Source organism: Salvia miltiorrhiza, chromosome 8 (genome assembly GCF_028751815.1).
Source record: "Salvia miltiorrhiza cultivar Shanhuang (shh) chromosome 8, IMPLAD_Smil_shh, whole genome shotgun sequence".
Lineage (NCBI taxonomy): Eukaryota > Viridiplantae > Streptophyta > Magnoliopsida > Lamiales > Lamiaceae > Salvia > Salvia miltiorrhiza.
The window spans coordinates 14,917,624-14,936,851 of NC_080394.1; the positions used below are offsets into that span (position 1 = coordinate 14,917,624).

Below are 19,228 nucleotides of genomic sequence, written 5' to 3' on the forward strand. Positions count from 1 at the left end.
TTATTGTGCTCCCGCCTCCCTGCAACTGATACTGCGTCTCTCTTCCATCTCCAATGCACGGACGAAGACAGCCTTTCCGCCCTGGCGGCGGCAGCGGCCGTCGGCCATCACAACCTCCGCAGCCGCGGCAACAGCAACGGCAACAGCAACAGCAACAGCAACAGCAGCAGCAACAGCAACTTCACCTGAACCCTAATTTCTTTCCAAACCCCAATCTCTTCATCCTCCAGCAAAACCCCAGTTTGTTGGCTCAATTTAATCCCTTTCTCCAAAACCCTAACAGCTTCCCCGAGGTCCAACAACAGTTTCCGAACATGAATATCCAACTGAATCCCGAACATAATAGTTTTCAAGCACCGCGTCAGAATGAATATAATAACAATAACTTCCCGCAACAGCCCGTTAAGGTGCAAAACGAGATGGCTGAGAAAGTTGATAAGGCGGCGAGGAGCGCTTGGAAGGACCTTTTGAAGTCGAAAAAAAATGTTTCAGCGTGGAAAGTTTCGCAGGCAGCGTTGTTGGCTGTGAAAGTCGACTCCTGGGAAAGTTTGGGGTTTCAAATGCAGCAAGTGCCTTCGCTCAAGAGCATCCTTGTTACAGAAGGGAAGGTGCGCAAATTGAACTTTTATTGGCATCACAAACCGTTCACCTTTCAATCCTTTATATTTCAATTTTTGGTGTGGGTGTGGGTGTGGGTGTGGGTGTGTATGATAACTAAAATTCAGGATGGTTGGAGTAATCCTTGAAAGAATCAATCGTTTCATGGCGATCTAAACATCCTTGCTCGACACTTCTTTCCGTTCGAGCCTTCTATATTTGAGCTACTAATTTGTGTTAATTATGAGAAATATAATTGTGAATTACACGAAATTATTTGGTTTTCTCTGGTGCAACATCTTAATTTCTTATACCGCATTCTAGTATCCGTTACTTTAGTTCAGTTTTTTGCAGGTATAAAATTCATAATTTGATGTTTGTTTGTAATTTTTTATAGATCAATGCATTCATACACTGCTTTGTTGCGGCTAGAAAAATTACTTCGTTGTATGATTTGGAACTGGCAGTCTGTGAGAGTGAAGGCGTCAAAAAGTTTGAAGAGCTGGAATTGGGTCCTTTGGTGCAGCACCCACTTGCTGTGCATTATTTTTCTCTGACTTCAAACGTGACTGAAGTTTATAGAATAAGGACTGAAGAAATAATATCTTACCTTTGTGAGTTTATTGATACTCACAAAAAGAAAAGCATTAAAGTTGATACTTTTTTGGATTTTATTTGTAAGAAGCAATCTGCCAGTGGCTGGGAACACCTTTGTCTGCGGGTCCAGGATTTCAGGTGAGGTTTTTTTTTTTTTTCCTGGTTTGTAATTTTAATGTCTTATTTAGAGCATTTTTACCGATTAGAACATGATATGCGATTATAACGGCACTTGTATAATTTAGGAACACGTTTCTATAAATGTTATGTCATTTATAGTCCTGGAAATTTTTATGTAACCCCAATTATTTTATGGTGGATTCGGAAGTTATTTTTCATAATATGTGTATTTATGTAAGGATCCTTTCTATCAGTAATTCAGTATGCTTTGATTAGATAATATCATGTTCTAACTCTGTAACTCATGTAGTGGTGGGAGTGGTGGGGACTAGGGATGTGAGGCAGCAAAAGAAGTGTAGGTTTTTATAGAATATTGTTTTCAAATATCAGTAGGGATGTAAGGCTTGGTGGAAGGGGCACTAGATCTATCCTGATACAAATTAAGTTTCACAATTGAACTCCTCATATTGAGCTCATTTTGTGTATATAACTATTGCGCTCAATCAATAGTATTGTTATTGACTTTGAGCAAATCATTATCAGTACTAGTACTCTCAGTCTTTCCTTGTGTAACCGCCTCTTGTACCATACAAAGCTTAATACATGTTAAATTTAGGGTTGCCTTATGGGTTCCAAACTACAAAGATTTAAAAGCCTTCCTTATAGTTGATACATTATACATTGGAACAGTGAACAATGCGATTTGGTTAATTTCTAAGTCTAATTTGAGATTTCTCATCCTTGTTGTAATTGTTATTTTCTTAATAAAATTTACTTGTCCTATAAATTGGTTAGTGTTGTTATGAACCATGTCCTGAATGATAAGACACACATGCTATTGATCTAGTTTCTTGAAAAGTATGGTGCTGCTTCTATGAGGCAACATAGTTATTCTTTTTCCGTGCTGGAGTTGGTATCTATGAAACACTGTTCTACAAACCCTCATTTAGTATTTATGGAAAATAATGCAGTTGGTGCAACAAGTACCAACTTTTTTTGTTAATTTCTAAATCAATTATACTTCTTGTGTCTCAGATTATATGTTAATCATATAAAGCAGGCAAAAGAATCAGAAGATACTGTACTAGAAAAATGTTATGAGAAAATCAGAATGGATAATGGGAAACGCAGCAAGAAACGTCCGCTTTTTTCGGAACAAAAAAAGGAAATGGATGACCATTTTAACACAATCTCCCAGCGTCTGAAGTCTTTTTCATCCGAAGATACCCAGTTTTGTGGTAAACACATAAGATTTTTGTCATCAAGTTCGGAGGATGATGATAGCGAAGCTAATCGATGTGAAGATAATCAGAATGAGAATAATCCAAACAGCAGCTGTAATAAGTTGCTGTCACATGGTAGAGCGGAACGTGTCGGTAGTTGCCCTTATCCATCAGCAACTGAAGAAATGAGAAGGCTGGGTTTGAAAGGTGAAGTAGAGTCTACCTCTTGTACACCTAGCAGTGGTGTAAGGTGTGATATGGACAATAAGCACTCCCGTGGGAAGAGAAGATATGAAAATTTGAGTTCAAGCACTTCTTTACCTCGCAAGCTGGCTAGAAAGAAGAAATTTGATGCAGATGTCAAGGTTAAGGGCTCTGACTATCAGAGTATAAGTGGTCATTCACCTTCCATTGAATCGTTAAGGACATTTATTACCACTTGGAAAGAGGCATGCCGAGATAATGATGCAGATGAGGTAATATCTTGATCTTTGATGGAGATGCACAGTATAGTGGAGCTGCATTCTCTTCTAATTTAGCCTCTTTGTAATTTTTTGATCATTAAACTTTTCCTTTTCCTTGGAACCATTGCCATTAGCGACCAGCTCTTCCTGTTAAAATTTACAAAACACATCAATTACTTGAGAGCCGTTGGATGATCAGTTAGGGCCTGGGATATAAGTTCAGCCACCAATCATTATATCCTTAGTCATATATTGATATCAAGATCTAGGTTTCCTCAGTAAAACAAACTCCCTTTATCCTGAATTTGTTGAGTCATCCTTCTTTGGTTGTTTTAAGATGATGGTCCATATCCCATCTCACATAAAACTAATGATGGCCTCTACTGGCTCTCAGGCTCTACTTTTCAGCAAATATTCCAAACTCAATCAAAATGGCGTAAAATATAAGTGTGGATAGTATCTTCATTGTTAAATTGTAAAGTAAAGCTTTAGACCTTTTATCCTACTTAAGGGTTGATGAAGCATGTCACTTTTGGCATCTTGCATGATCAGTTTATACCAGAAAATGATAATGGATCTAAGTGCTTAGTTTATTAAATGAAGCCAGTTGACCTTCCTTTCTCTAGCGCGATTAGCTTCTCAGTTTTTTAAATTATGCTTGGGGTATTTAGATTTCTTTTATGTTCTATTTTCATTTTTGAGCACTCTTTATGTTCTACTTATATTTTTGAGCACTCTTCTATGTTCTACTAGATTCACTTGAATCAGAGGTTTTTCTGCACATAATTGGATAAGTAATCCCAATAGACATTAAGTATTGAATTTGTTTTTGAATCTCGGACTGATGACTCTGATGGTGAAAAAATAACTAATATTGTGCACTGCCTGACAGTGGGCTGACTCTCTTTTTGTGCTTCATTTTTCATTGCTTATTAGGTTCTTGAGAGGATGCTTCAATTTTACAACATAAGGAAAAAGAGGAAGGTGAAGGAAATGTTCACATCATATCCATTTGTTGGATTGCTCTATGCTGCTGTAAGTGTATTGGTTTTTGTACTTTATTGGGTTCAGTTATTAGTTTATTAGAAATTTAGTGATTCATTATTTTCCTAGCATCCATAGGTCCCATATCCTGCTTATTAAAGGTTTTCTTTTCTAAACATGCTTTTGGCTTACTAGTATCTGGCTGTTACAGGTGACATGTATTAAATTGGGATTATGGGATAATATGTATGATACTTTCCTGACGTTTGGCCAACAAGAAATAGGCAATAAACCAGATGAGAGTTCAGATGATTATATAAACATTGATGTCCAATCAGCTAAGAAGGATGTTGCTGCTCCAGCACCTGAAATTGTTACATATAAACACGGTGAGTACTCTTTGGTTCAGTAGAGAAAGCAATATCCTTTATTTTTTTTTAATGATCATGGGTCTAGTTTCTTACTGTTTCCTTACTGGCCTCCTGTGTGTTCAATGTTTTTCAAAAATTTGATGGGATCGGGAGCAACAATAGAATTTGAATTGAAATTTCCTGTTCAGATTGCTATGAAGTTTTTGCCGCATCATTCTATTAAAAACGCTTTTTCTTTCCAACGTAGCTATACTTCAACTTTAGTTGGGCTTGTGTCAATGCTCCATTGGATTTTACCTTGCATGTATATCAGATGTACTATAACCTCTGGAAAGCATGTTGTAGTGAACTTGGTCTGGTCAATGGCATTTGCTGCACCAGTCCCCTCTTTTTTTCTGAGCTTGTACATTTTGTGACAGGACATTTATTTTTTAGCAATCTGATGCATAGAGGCTCTAATTATTGTGAAATGTGGTGCTTTTCTTATCTTTTTATTTAATATCTATAGATATTGTAGTTGAAGATATTGCTAAGAAAATTTATGGGTAATGTGGAATGTGATCACCACTTCTGGTTTTTCTATTGTTGATGTCCTGTTTTCTCACCTTTTCTATTTTAATTTCTATAGATATTGTAGCTGAAGATATTGCTAAGAAAATTTCTGAGTATTTTGAGGATGATGTTTTGCCCTTTAAAAGTCCCCGAGAAAATAGATTCCGTTTGTTGAGGAAACTCTGCGACTGTGAGTATTGGCTGATTGAACAATATTCTGCCGACAAGTTTGAATCGCTTGGTTACGGAGAATATTTTGTGTTTTTGGAGAAATATACACACCTGTTTCCTCATGCATTACAAAAGTGCATACTGGGTGGTTCATCAAAAAATGTTTGTCTGGAGGCTCACATGCTGCCTATTCAGTTGGACGTGTTGCTATCACAAGCTTTAGATAGCTTTCAGGAAAATGAAACTGTGAATATCCATCATATTTCGGAATTGCTGGCTAGGCAGTTTCCTTTAGTATGCTTTGAACTAGTGAATAGTGATCTCAAGGAAAACTTTCTGGATATGATACAAGAAAAGAGATGCAACTTAACTTCACATTCAGTATTGTTTTCTATACCATTATCAAGACCAGCCAATATGGGAAATTCATCTGCTCAAGATGAGAAGGAAATGGGAGATATTAGTAAGTCTACTGATAATGCACTTAAAAGAGGAATTGTTGCTCCTGTTACTAGCAGGGATGCTATTGAGGTCCTGCTCAAGGCCCCTATGCTGGCTGATTTGAAGTTGTGGTCGCATTGGGATATTTTATTTGCTCCTCATCTTGGTTCAATAGTGGAGTGGTTGTTAAAGGAGGTTAACTCCAAAGAGTTGCTGTGTTTGGTCACCAAGGATGGCAAAGTAATTCGTTTGGACCATTCAGCTACTGTGGACTCTTTTTTAAAAGTTTCCATTGAAGAATCTTCTTTTGAAACAGCAGTTCAGTTGTTGTCCTTATTTGCATTATATGGCGGTGAACAGAGTATTCCTCTATCACTTCTGAAGTGCCATGCACGAAAAGCCTTTGAAGCTGTTATTAATAATTATTTAGAGTCAGAACTTGATAAAAATACACTCATGCATGGGAATCAATCTTTTGATCAGCATATAGCCGGCAAACGTACATCCAGTATTTTTGACAGCAAGTTTTTGAATAATAGGAATATAATGAATAAGGTAGCTCCAGTTTTGTCAAGGTTTATACTTGACTGTTTGAGTTATCTGCCAGTTGAGTTTTGCAGTACAGCTGCCGATGTATTGATTTCTGGGTTACAATCTTTTGTGAACAATATTCCTGCGGCTATCTTGGCTGAATGTAAGCAAATAGAGCATCGTCTCATTCTTCATGAAGTTGGTCTGTCTCTTGGATTATTGGAATGGGTAAATGATTACCAATCTTTTTGTTCTACTACGACCGCTGGATTTCCCCCTGCATCATCATGCTTAGATGTGGTCAATTCTGAGCTCAATACATCATCATCAATGGTCGGCCAAGGTGAACTGGATGCGCATCTTGCTTCTTCGGATGAAATGCTGGTTTCCAGTGAGGTAGATCACGCAAAAGATAAACCAGCCAGTAGTGCGTCCGATTCTGCTAACCTTTTACTCTGTACTACTGCATATTCTGAGCAATTATCAGGGCCTGGTAATCACATTGATAAAGATCCAGCAAAATTTATTGAATCTATTAGGCAGGAGGAATTTGGTCTAAATCAATGTCTTTCAGCTACTGAAAGTAGCATGTTGGAAAAGCAGCATGCTCGATTGGGCAGGGCTCTCCACTGTCTATCACAAGAGCTGTACTCTCAAGATTCACACTTTATCTTAGAGCTGGTATGCATATGTTCTCACACATCTGAACTGTATTTTCGAGCTTGTATCGGCCTTCTTCCTGATGGCTATGAAATCTGTTATTTATTGCTAGTTCAATAATTTTGTTCAATGTTAAGAGTAAATTTACAGAAGAAAATTAGAATTTCACAGTACATTTTCAAAAGTAATTTATTACACCGAGCAGTAGTGATAACAACGAAAATGATCTGAAATTGAATAGAGAAAACTGCAGATATGATTCTGTGAAGAACTAGTGAGATATTTATATGTGACTTTTCACCAGAAGAGATGCTTTTGTCATTGATGACATTTTTATATATTTATTGTTCCTGATATCTTTCTGTCCGATTTGTCTATAGGTACAAAATGCTGATGATAATATATATGCTACAAATGTAGAGCCCACTCTAACATTCATTCTACAGGAGAAAGGCATTGTTGTGTTGAATAATGAACAAGGTTTTTCATTCAATAACATTAGAGCCCTTTGCGATGTTGGAAATTCAACAAAAAAAGGTGTTAACACTGGATACATTGGGAAGAAAGGCATCGGTTTCAAATCAGTATTTCGGGTACAATTAACAGGAGCTTCTGTTGTCTTGCAAGTGTTCTTTTTGCATTATTCTCATCCGTTAAGATGACTTAAACAAATACTCCATTATGATTGATGCCAAAGTTTGACCAAATTTTTATCTGCTGCATAATTATGCAATGATTGTTCTCTGCTGGAATGCCGTGAAAAGATATTTTAGTAAAATTGACAATTCTGACTGTTGTCTCATTTTCCTTCAATTTTTTTTCCGACATAACACAAAATTGACATCATTGTCAAACATATTTATATCTAGATTATCCTTCTTTCTGCACTTTGCAGCTAAATGTCCATCTTTCTTTGTTTACTATATGCTGCATTATCTTCTAGAGTCTTTGAAGCCCGTAGCTCTAAAATAGTTCTGAATGCTACTAGCTGAGATCTGAAGATTAAGAAATATAGGGAACTGAATATTGTGCTAGGTTCTACTTTGATGTAGTTCTGTCATGGCTGGTAAAGTCATTTTGGAAGAGATAAATTTGATTAAAAGTCATTTTGTGCATGTGAGTCAAGCTACTACTGTTGACTACGGTAGCCCTCAGTCTTCAGTATACAATAGATTTATTTTGTTCTTCTGAAATTTCAGGTTACTGATGCTCCAGAAATTCATTCAAATGGTTTTCATATAAAATTTGACATTACCGGAGGCCAGATTGGGTTTGTTCTGCCAACAGTAATTCCTCCTTGTGATGTTGACTTTTATACCAGATTGGCATTGGCAGGTTCTGACCGCCTTGATCGAAACTCTTGGAAAACATGTATTGTGCTACCTTTCAGATCGAGCCTGCTAGAAGGATTTGCCATGAACAACATTTTATCTATGTTCTCGGATCTTCATCCTTCATTGCTACTATTTCTTCATCGGCTTCGATGCATTAAGTTTAAAAACTTAGTTGATGATTCATTCATTGTTATGAGGAAAGAAGTTATAGGAAATGGCATAGTAGAGGTTGCCCTTGGTAATCATAGGATGACTTGGTTTGTAGCATCCAAGAAATTAATGGTTGATACCATTCGTTCTGATGTGCAAACAACAGAAATTTCTGTAGCTTTTACATTAAAAGAGACAGGTGAAGAAGGATATATCCCAGTTCTGAATCAGCAACCAGTTTTTTCGTTTCTTCCTCTCAGGACATACGGACTTAAGTTTATTCTCCAAGGAGATTTTGTTTTGCCTTCTTCAAGAGAAGAAGTTGACGGAAACAGTCCATGGAACCAGTGGTTACTGTCAGAATTCCCTGATTTGTTTGTTAGTGCTGAGAGGTCTTTTTGTTCTCTTCCTTGTTATAAGAACAATCCAGCAAAAGCTATTACAGTATTTATGAGCTTTGTTCCTCTTGTGGGTGAAGTACACGGGTTCTTTTCTAGTCTACCACGAAGGATAATTTCCAAATTGCGCATGTCAAATTGCTTGCTTCTGGAAAGTGATAAAAAAAAATGGGTTCCTCCTTGCAAGGTCATGAGGAATTGGTCTGACCAGACACGTTCTTTATTACCCGATGGTTTGCTTCATGAGCATCTTGGTCTGGGATTCTTGAATAAGGATATTGTTCTTTCAGATTCATTAGCCAAGGCTCTGGGTGTTGAGGATTGTGGACCCACTATTTTGCTTAAGTTTATTTCTTCACTGTGCCGCTCAGAAGATAAATTAAAGTCAATGGGTTTCGGCTGGTTAGCATCTTGGCTCAGCACTATTTATGTAATGGCACCTCAGTTTTTCATACAAACTTCCTCAAGTAATGGGGCCGAGTCTGATTTCATATCTGACCTACAGAAAACTCCATTTATCCCTCTTTCTGATGGTAAATACAGCTCTATGAATGAGGGCACTATTTGGTTGCATTGTGACTCTGTAGACCAGGGTATTAGTGATCAATATCTTCTTGAGACATTTCCAAAATTGTTTGCTAAACTGCGGATTGTGAATCCAGGCCTTCTGGCTGCAGCTTCAACCATTGATGGTTCATGCTCTGACGCAACAATTATGGAGAATGCTGCAAGGATGCTTTATAAAATCGGAGTCCAGCGGCTGTCCATTCATGACATTGTAAAGTTGCAGATTCTGCCAGCCATATCCAATGGGAAAATTGCAGTGGGGCAGGAAGAATTGATGACAGAGTACCTTGCCTTTGTTATGTTCCATTTACAATCAAATTGTACAACCTGTAGCCTAGAAAGGGATAGCATTATTGCAGAGATGCATGAAAAGGCTCTGATCCTGACAAATTTTGGATTCAAGCGATGCAGTGAGGTGGCTATCCATTTCAATCAGGAGTATGGAAATCCTGTTGATGTGGATAAGCTAATTAATGGGATTGATATTAACTGGTACAAAATAGATGCTGCTTATGTAAGACATCCAATCACCAAATCCATCTCTGGTGGAGTGTTGAAGTGGAGAAGTTTTTTCCAGGCAATTGGAGTAACTGATTTTGTTCAAGTAGTTGATGTTGGTAAGAGTGTTCCTGAAATGTCTCTTAATAATTTTAAGGATGAAGTGCAAGCTAAAAAGATGATGTCCATTGATTCAGTTGCTAAAAACTGGGAATCTCAGGAGTTGTTTCACATATTGTCCTGGATTTCTTCTAGAGATGATAGGGAAAAGTCTGGATACCTCTTAGAGATTCTTGATAAATTGTGGGATGAATATTACAGCGATAAGGCTACTGGTTATCACAATGATACAACTGGGGAGCGCAGACCATTCAAATCCTCACTTATATGCACACTCCAAAATATCCCATGGATAGCATCAAATATCAACAACAAACTTCACTACCCTAAAGATCTCTTTGATGATTGTGTGGCAGTAAATTCAATTTTCGGTCAAAATGCTCCTTGTACCATTCCAAAGGTTAGTCAATGCTTGAAAATTTCAGGTGTTTCATGTTTCAATCAGGATTTTGAAGTTTGTGGTGTGTATGTTTTTACATGTTCGTCTATATCTGCTCTGAAACTATTTTGTCCAAAGTTTTGTGCCTGGTATAAGTTATTTTGCTCGACTGTGTATGGTTATTGGTATATCGTAAAAATGATTCACATTGTAACTAATAAAATGCTTCCACATTTTTGCCCATCTCTGATGTAAATGAATGTAAAAGTCGATTTACTTTATTTCAAGTGCCTTTTATAATGGTTACTGTCTTGAACTCCATGATCACTTAGAATAAAATTTTTGTCAACCAAATTATGTGCTGGTCGTTAAGTGAAGGGGTTTGAGCATGTTGGCTGGTAACCTTTGGATTTTTACTGTTTCTGAAAGTTGTATGGTTCACTTTGTTCAAAGTCTCAGCTTCATATAGTATTTGAATCAACCTGACAAGCCCTTTCCATATTGTAATTTTTCTAATTCAAAAGGAAATGCTCTTATCCTTCTGGAATGTCATACTGGACTCCTCACTATTAAAAAAATAGTGTTGTGGTTTTCATTAAGAAATGTGTCTGTGCTTGTCTGTTATGGTTTTATCGACAAATCTTTGGCTTGCATTTAGTCCTAAGGAAAAGTTGCTGGTGTTCCTTTTTATTCTTACACTAAATATTAGGGAAAATCTTGGCTTTAGATGGTTCTGAGATGTTGCATCTAATATGTACTACAGTAGAATTGAATTCATATTCATTAAGTTTTTTAACTTGAGGATCCACCTGACAAGAGACAAGTGTATTTGTGTGTTACAGTATGTGCTATGTAGTGAAAGTACTGAAACTCTTTCCATTTGAAACAGGTGAGAAGTACAAAGTTGCTCACTGATATTGGATTAAAAACTGAAGTTACCCTTGATGATGCTCTATCTGTTCTTAGACTTTGGAGACAGTCTGGATCTCATTTAAAGGCTAGGTATTCTTTTTCAGTACCGTTCTCTTCCCAGGCAATTGCAAATAATTACTTTTTTCTATAATGATGAACAAGTGTCCTCATTTGTCCTATTGTTTTCATTTAACACAATTAACCGTCACTGTTGATAATCCCTGCATAGGAGATTTTATATGCATCAGCAGTGCTTAGTAACACTACCTTTCTTCTTTTTTGATTGAATAATTTCTGACCTATACCATAGGTATTCAAGTCTGCCCCTCGTGTGACATGGATCACATGACCTAGATCATCAGTCATTTCCAACCTGGATTGATTGGGTGAATAAAATTGGTTGAACTACCTGTCCTTATTTACTTATAAGTTATTAGAATCGTTAATATGGCATATTAGGCTCCAATTAGGGGGATCTAAAATTTTGATGTGAGATGGTTTGGCAGGATAATGCTTGCTTTCAGAATATGATATGCTTGTTCAATTTTCAAACAGATGCACTTTTGATCATTTAAAGGCACATCTCTTTACTTGAGTTGACAATAGAATTTAATTAACCCAACTGCTCCGATCTTCGTTGACCCAAAATGGTATACGATCTGAGTCAACCCCCTCCATGATGCATGTTGGTCTAAATGCTGTTCTACGTACCTGTACATACCCTGTGACCTGGATCATGTACCATTTTGAAAATGATAATTAGTCTATCACAGTTATCTTTTTCTTTGAAGAAGTCTATCATAGTTATCTAGCTAGCATAATATTTGAACTCATACTAAATTTTTTGTTAGGCTAATGGATAAGGCGAATGCACTTCATGAGAGAACAAAACAACATAAAATAGTTTTAGCCGCAAGGTTATCTGTCGGTAAAGATAATTGGACTAGAGTGCCATCTGCCATTATTTGGTTAGGGGTTTAAATAACTCTTAGAAAGTACTTTACTACTTGTGTTGCATAATGGCTTCCAATCAGAGTGGCTTGCATATAAATCTGTTCTTGTTTTGCCAGTGTCTTACAGATGTCCAACTTCTATGCATACCTCTGGAAGGAAATGACTCATTCAAAGAAGAAAGTTATAGACGAATTACATTCTGGACCTTTCATTTTTGTTCCCGATACATGTAGCTATTCGGATGAGGATGCTTTAGCTGGTTCTCTTATGTCACCTCCGGATGTTTATTGGCACGATACTATTGGCTCCATAGACCTAATAAAATCAGTTCACCCTGAATGTGTATCAGATGTAGCAAGTAGTCCTCGGATAAAAATGTTGCAAAGCTTGTACCCACATCTTCATGATTTTTTTGTGAATGAATGTGGAGTGGATGAAAGTCCTCCTTTTAGCAGCTACCTTCAGATTTTGCTGGAGTTATCTGCTATTGCTTTGCCTCATCAGGCTGCAAAGAGGGTAAGTGATTCTCAAATTATATTCTTGATATTTTTTGTCACCTAGGAATCTTAGCTTGGTTTTTATATGAATATGTGATAGGTTTTTGAGGTGTTCTTAATCTGGGATGATGCATTGAGGTCCGGATCAATGAGTTCTGAAGATGTAAAATTCCTGAAAGAAAGTCTCCTGAAAAAGGAATATACAATCCTCCCTACTAGACTAGATAAATGGGTTTCTCTACACTCGTCATTTGGTCTGGTCTGCTGGTCTGATGATGATAATCTACGTAGAGAATTCAAACATCGTGAAGGTGTTGACTTCCTTTATTTCGAGAAATCCACTCTTGAGGACAATCAGATGCTTCCGGGGAAGGTCTCAGTTGTCATGCAAAGGCTAGGAATTCCTGTCCTCTCTGAGGTTCTCTCCCTCTCTCTCTCTCTATGTGTGTGTGTGTGTGTGTGTGTGTGTATGTGTGCATATTCATGCGTAGACTCATATTTTACATGCTAGTTTGGTGTCATGCAATCACTGCAATGTTTCGCTTTCAATTGGGCACTATTCTTGACATTCTTGAACTTGCAACTAGGTCAACTTTAATAGCTTAAAAATGGAACTCGAAGTTATGCATTGATCTCTTTTGCTAGTTTTGGCCTTGTTGGACTTTGTTTTCTGCCCGTCACAAGAATAATCTCTCTTTAATTGTTTTGAGTATGTGCATTCAATTAATTCTTTATAGCTTGAAGTACAAAGCAACAACTGTTTCTAGAATTTGTTAACTTAATAAGTTCTCTTATTGTTTTGCTATCTGAGATAGCTTCATTTCTATATCCTGATGATCTTGGTTTTAGAGAGGGCGTTCAGGCGCTCCTAGGTGAGGTGCACCATTAGGGCTTCTTTTAACATTAGGCGCACGCACCTACATAAGGTGCACGTAGGCTTAGAAGCGCGGAGGCACACGCCTTCGGGTCATCTAGGGTTTCGAATTATTTTACACTTTGGTTGGTGTGAGGCGGCGCTTCAAGGCGATAAAGCGGTGAGGCTGAATTTGATGCGTAACTTGAGGCGGTGGAACTCATTGTGACACTTTATAATTTTATTTATTTATTTTAAAAGCCCATCACAGCCGCAACTTTTTGACTAAGTGGGCCCTTCTAAAGAATTATACTTTTACTTTTTTTAAGTACTTTTACCCTAATTAATTAGAGCAGCAGTCAGCGGTCCCACTATTCACAGTTCAAGAATAGATTTCTGTGGCTGAATTTGTTTCTTTAAATATTTTCAGCTTTTAGACTTACAAATTCATAATTTATATATATATTTTATTTTTATATGATGTTATTTATTTTTAAAATATTTTCAGCTTTAAGTATTTGTGTTTTTAGTAGAAAATCTATTATAGGTAAATATATTAGAATTTTTATACTTTAGGTGCGAGGCTACGAAAAGCCTACGACTCTGCCTCTGGCTCTGCGCCTATGCTCCAGGCCAGTTTGCACCTCGGTGCGCCTTGCGCCTTTTTAAACTAAGCTGCGGATCAAGTGATATTTCAGTTGCTTTTAAGTTTCTCTGTGGATTTATCATTCTTTCTCATGTCTCTTTGATTTCACTCTTCTCTGATTTATTTATATATACTACTTCCTCTGTCCCCCAAATGAGTACACATTTCCTTTTTGGTCTATTCCCCAAATGAGTATTCATTTCCTTTTTTGGTAAGTGTACCTCACACACTCCACTCACAACAAAAGTGAGACACTTAGTCCACTCACACACACTCAATCAATTTCTTAAAACCTGTGTCATTCTCAAATGGGTACTCATTTGGGGGATGGAGGGAGTATTTCATATTGATTTTATCTGTGACTCCCATCACTTGCATATATATTTAAGAGAGTTAGGACCTTTTTTTTGGTTTTTTGGATTTTTCATTTGCTGTATAATATTTACTTGTTGCGTAACTTTATATATATAAAGTATATGTTTGTTGAATTAATTTCTATTCACTTTTTTCTATTTAAGTTTTAATGCGAACATATATATTTTGAATTTATATTATTTTCCCAAGGTCTTTTTAGGTAATATACCATTACTCATTGCCTTTCATTTTATTGTTTCACTGATCCCATTACTCGTTTCAGTTTCTTTTATCCCTTTTTTAATCATTATTTTATTGAAATTTCCATTTGAATGTTTGATATGGAAATTTTACTCGTACAATTTTGAATCTTGTACACTTCAGATATGATTTGTTACTCGATCCATTCACACAAACCGTATTGAAGGCATCCCTATTAACATTTACTTTTATTTTGTTATCTTGTGTTGTGTATTGAGATCTAGCAATTATAGATGCTTACAGTTTCACTCGGGGGTCACACTAGAGGCTTCTAAAGGTCTGGTTATATTATACACAAGCTTTCCATTTTGAAAACCTATGCATGTTAACCAAAGTGAACATTAGAAAACTTATATAAAATTGTCACCCTTTTCCTCTTTTACTGTATATCTAGTTATGCACATCTACTTTTAGATATCTGGTTATATACTCCTATGAGATACATCTACATTTCTTAGCTTTTGTTTAAAAAAACAAAAAAAAGAGGATCAATAATGGTTCCCCGTTTTAGCCCTTGTGGTGAGTCAAACCACCAGCCCGATGGTTGAGGGAAGCTTCTTACCAAATCTACATTTCTTTGCTTATCTTGCCATCTTTTCAAAAGAGGTTCAATAATGGTTCCCCGTTTTAGCCCTTGTGGTGATGAGTCAAACCCCTGACCAGATGGTTGGAGGGAAAGCTTCTTACCAAATCTATATTTCTTTGCTTATCTTGCCATCTTTTCAATCATATATTTTCCATATGACCATGTAACAGGTGGCTATAATTACTATTAGTAAACCAAAAATTTGTTTATTCATTATAGTAATTACAGTGCTAGTAAATTAGTTCAAGTGTCATCCATAGCTGTGATGTTTATCTTGGAGTTGGAGTAGTTACTTTTTCGTACTTGTTAAGAAAACGATAAAAACTTGAAATTTTGTACAGAATCTGTAGTAGTACTAGTTAAACCAACTAAATAATTTATACTATTATTTTCCAACAATTAAAAAGATTTAGTAAGAATGATCTATGGCTTTAAGATTTATTTCTGGCTTCCTTAAGAATTTTTACCCTGCAAGTGCTCCATGCCTCCTTGCTTCATTTCCTTTATTCTAAACTTGCTTTTAATTGACTTAATTTTAATATTTTGAAGCCTAACTTATATATATTAAGTGCTGTAAGTTTTGAACTGCAATTATGATGCATTTTCATAATTTGACGAGAAGAAACTGTGGAATTGCTATTTTCTTAGCTGCCTGTGTCTAGAATTTGTACTTATTTTACGTACAAACTCCAGATTTATCTTGGTTGAAAAAATTTACTTTTATTTTCACATTTCAAGTTGTTTCTTCAGTTGTGAAATGTTAGCACTATGCTGTTGTTAACATGCAATCCAGCTAATGCTCCTACTTATTGGTTCCTTTTCTTAATTTCATTATTTATAAGATGCTGCATATTGTTGAGAATTCTTGTCGGTTTCTCAAATGCTTACTCCAGCTCGAACTTTGAGACTGATGCAATCCAGCCTAGTAACTTTATAATTATTTGTTTTTAAAAGTGACATTTTATCCTGTGGCCAGGGGCGGATCTACATGGGTGCAAGGGGGTACAACTGTACCCCCAATTTTTTTATTTTTATTTTACTATATATATATACGAAAAATATCTAATACAATATTTTAATAATTATAATATCCATGTTAATTATTTAACAGTTTACAGTTATTTGTTTTATTAGTTTGTTAAGTTTGTGTTATTTTTGTCTTATTTTCCTTTCTAATTAATAAATTTTTAATATTGAATTTGAGTCAATCCTCGAGTTAAAGTAAATTATGAACTATTAATAATGAAATTAGTTTTTTTTTAAGATAAAACAATTTTTCAAAAAGCGTATAGAAGTAGGTCTTTATATGCTTTTAATGTACTTGTCATTCAATTAAAATTGCGAACAACTATTTACTACTCCCTCCGTTCCAACGAAAGCGGTGTGTATTCCTTTTTGAGCCGTCCCAACGAAAGTGGTGCATATCCTATTTGGATAATAATTTTACACTACAAACAATATGGCCCCACACACCTTTATACGGTTTTACACTACAATTTTATTCTCTTTAAATTCCGTGTCGAAAGAATTGCACCGTTTTCGTTCGGATGGAGGGAGTATATTAAGTGACTAATTCTAATTCTAAACCCATCAAAATTCTAGTTGGATATAAAAATTAATTGACGGAATGCTTAAAAAAATTTGGCTCGGGAGCTTCCGCCCCCGAACCCCGTATAGATAATTTCAAACGTCGTACTTCAATAAAATTCGTCCCCCCTAATAACAAATCCTGGATCCGCCACTGCCTGTGGCTAAAGGAAACCACCTTGATGATAATAACATTGAATGTCTGGTTTTGTGGTTAAGTCATCTGTGGAATGCACTTCATACTTCTAAGCTCTTTTTATTTATTATTATTATTATTGTCTGCATGCAAGTTGGTTACTAATATTCAGACCAATTGAGTATTTCTAGACAGTAGCATGTATTGAGGCTATATCAGAGAAGTGCATGATCTTATCTTTTTTATTCTTAGCGACAAGAACATTCTTTCTTTCTTTTGCAGATTGTAACTCGTGAGGCTATTGCCTATGGTTCAGAAGACAGTAGTTCAATTTCTTTGCTGGTGAATTGGGTTCTTCCATATGCTCAGCGCTACATCTTCAATGCGCACAAAGACAAATATTTTCAACTTAAGCAGTCTTGTTTTGAGAATCTCAAACATCTGAAGATTGTCGTTGTTGAAAAGTTGTTTTATCGGTATAAGATAAAGAATTGTGACATTGCATCAAAGAGAAGACACCATTGTAACTGCCTTCTGCAGGTACTTAATTGAGATGCATCCTCAGTGATGGGGCCCTTGTCGATTTGAGTTTTAATGTGTCGCTTCTTTTTCCTATTTTGGCAGGAAAATATCTTATATTGCTGTCGGGAATCAGATTCACATTCAATATTTTTGGAGTTATCTTGTTTACTATTTGATGGAACTCCTCAGTTGCACTTTGCAAATTTCCTTCATATGATCAAGACCATGGCTGAATCAGGTGCGACTGAGGAGCAAACAGAATTGTTCATTTTGAACAGCCAGAAGGTGCCAAAACTCCCTGATGAGGAATCTATCTGGTCTCTTCAATCTGTCTCATCGTTGATGGAGAATAATGCTGCGCCCATAGCTTCTGACTCTATGAAGGTTGAGGATTCGAGCAATTCAAAATCCAAACACAGACCTGGCATCAAATCGTCAAACTGGCCACCTTCCGATTGGAAAACTGCACCTGGTTTCAAATCTGTTGATTTATCTAGGTTGAAGACACCAGGATCTAGCAATGTGAAAATCCAAGAGGGGGATTCTGCACAGAATAATTTTAAAACAGCAGATATTTGTCTTAATGATGTTAGCAGTGAATTTAACATTGAGGTTAGTTCAACAGCTCAGGGAGCAGTTCAAGTTGGGGCAGAGGTTCCAGAATCCCTGTCTAATCTTCCGAGCAACTTGGTGGCATCCAACATGAATGTAGTAGTGGATTCTGTTGATCTCGATTCTCTGGATGTTGGTCCATCAGTTTGTAGTGAGAAGGATCAGGCACTTGCTCAGCAGGCATTGCTCACAGGGAGATTGGGGGAGCTCGTAGCATTCAAATATTTCGCAGGGGAAGAAGTAGGTGACCGGTGTGTGAAATGGGTAAATGAAGCTAATGAAACTGGACTGCCTTACGATATTGTATTGGAGGGCGATGAAAACTCTACTGAATATATTGAAGTAAAGGCAACCAGGTATGGAAGAAAGAATTGGTTTCTCATATCAATCAGAGAGTGGCAATTTGCAATTGAGAAAGGTGAATCTTTCAGCATTGCACATGTAGTCTTGGCAGATGATAATATGGCGAGGGTAACGATATACAAAAATCCAGCCAGATTGTGCCAGCTGGGTAATCTGAAGTTGGCAGTTGTGGTTCCAAAACCGTAGAGCGCAAGTGTTTCCATTGCCATACTTTTAGCAGTGGGGATGGTGAAAAGTGACGGCAATTCTAGCAGATTTGGCAGACCAGCTAACAATACTCTGAGAAAATTCTGCAAAGGCTAATGCTTGAAGCTCAATTTATGGACGATCACGTTTGTACCAGATCGTAAGGAAAGATTTTGCTTCAACTTGCTGCTTTCAGTACATACAGTTCATTGTCTGCACACTTCCATAATAGTCGATTGAGAGGGAGCATTATCACAATGAGTTTGCATATTTGAATCTAATTTTACATTAGAGATAGCTTCACAGAAAAGTTTACCAATGTAAAGCTGATATTGAAATTAAATTATATATACTTTATTTATAGGAAAAAAGGCACGGATGTGATTGATGGTCTGATGTGTTGTTTGTGTGTCGTGTATTTGATCATTTGATGAATGCGATGAGATGCCGATCTGAGATTTTCAATTTATTGGTGTAGTTTTTTTTAGGACAAATAGCATCAAAATCCATGTGGTTTCGCCCGTTTCGCATTTTTCTCATGACCTAAAAATTTATCGTTAAAATTGTTGACTGTTGATTCGATTCTTAATTTTTCCTTAATA

The 19,228-nt window shown here is 36.5% G+C and overlaps 1 protein-coding gene across 1 annotated transcript; it reads left to right on the forward strand.

The window, feature by feature from the left end:
• Positions 1–19,019, forward strand: LOC131001314 (protein NO VEIN). Its single transcript, XM_057927675.1, has 13 exons — positions 1–608; positions 995–1,332; positions 2,350–3,013; positions 3,938–4,036; positions 4,197–4,374; positions 4,985–6,732; positions 7,092–7,304; positions 7,911–10,178; positions 11,047–11,159; positions 12,140–12,539; positions 12,621–12,938; positions 17,226–17,483; positions 17,568–19,019. Exons 1-13 carry the CDS (start codon positions 54–56, stop codon positions 18,624–18,626), a joined length of 8,211 nt encoding a protein of 2,736 aa, XP_057783658.1. The 5' UTR covers positions 1–53; the 3' UTR covers positions 18,627–19,019.
• Positions 19,020–19,228: the final 209 nt, after the last annotated feature.

Coding starts and splice junctions, on each gene's coding strand:
- LOC131001314 (XM_057927675.1), top strand. CDS start 54: ATGCACGGACGAAGACAGCCTTTCCGCCCTGGCGGCGGCAGCGGCCGT. Junction 3,014..3,937: donor GAGATAATGATGCAGATGAG/GTAATATCTTGA, acceptor ATTGCTTATTAG/GTTCTTGAGAGGATGCTTCA. Junction 6,733..7,091: donor CACACTTTATCTTAGAGCTG/GTATGCATATGT, acceptor ATTTGTCTATAG/GTACAAAATGCTGATGATAA.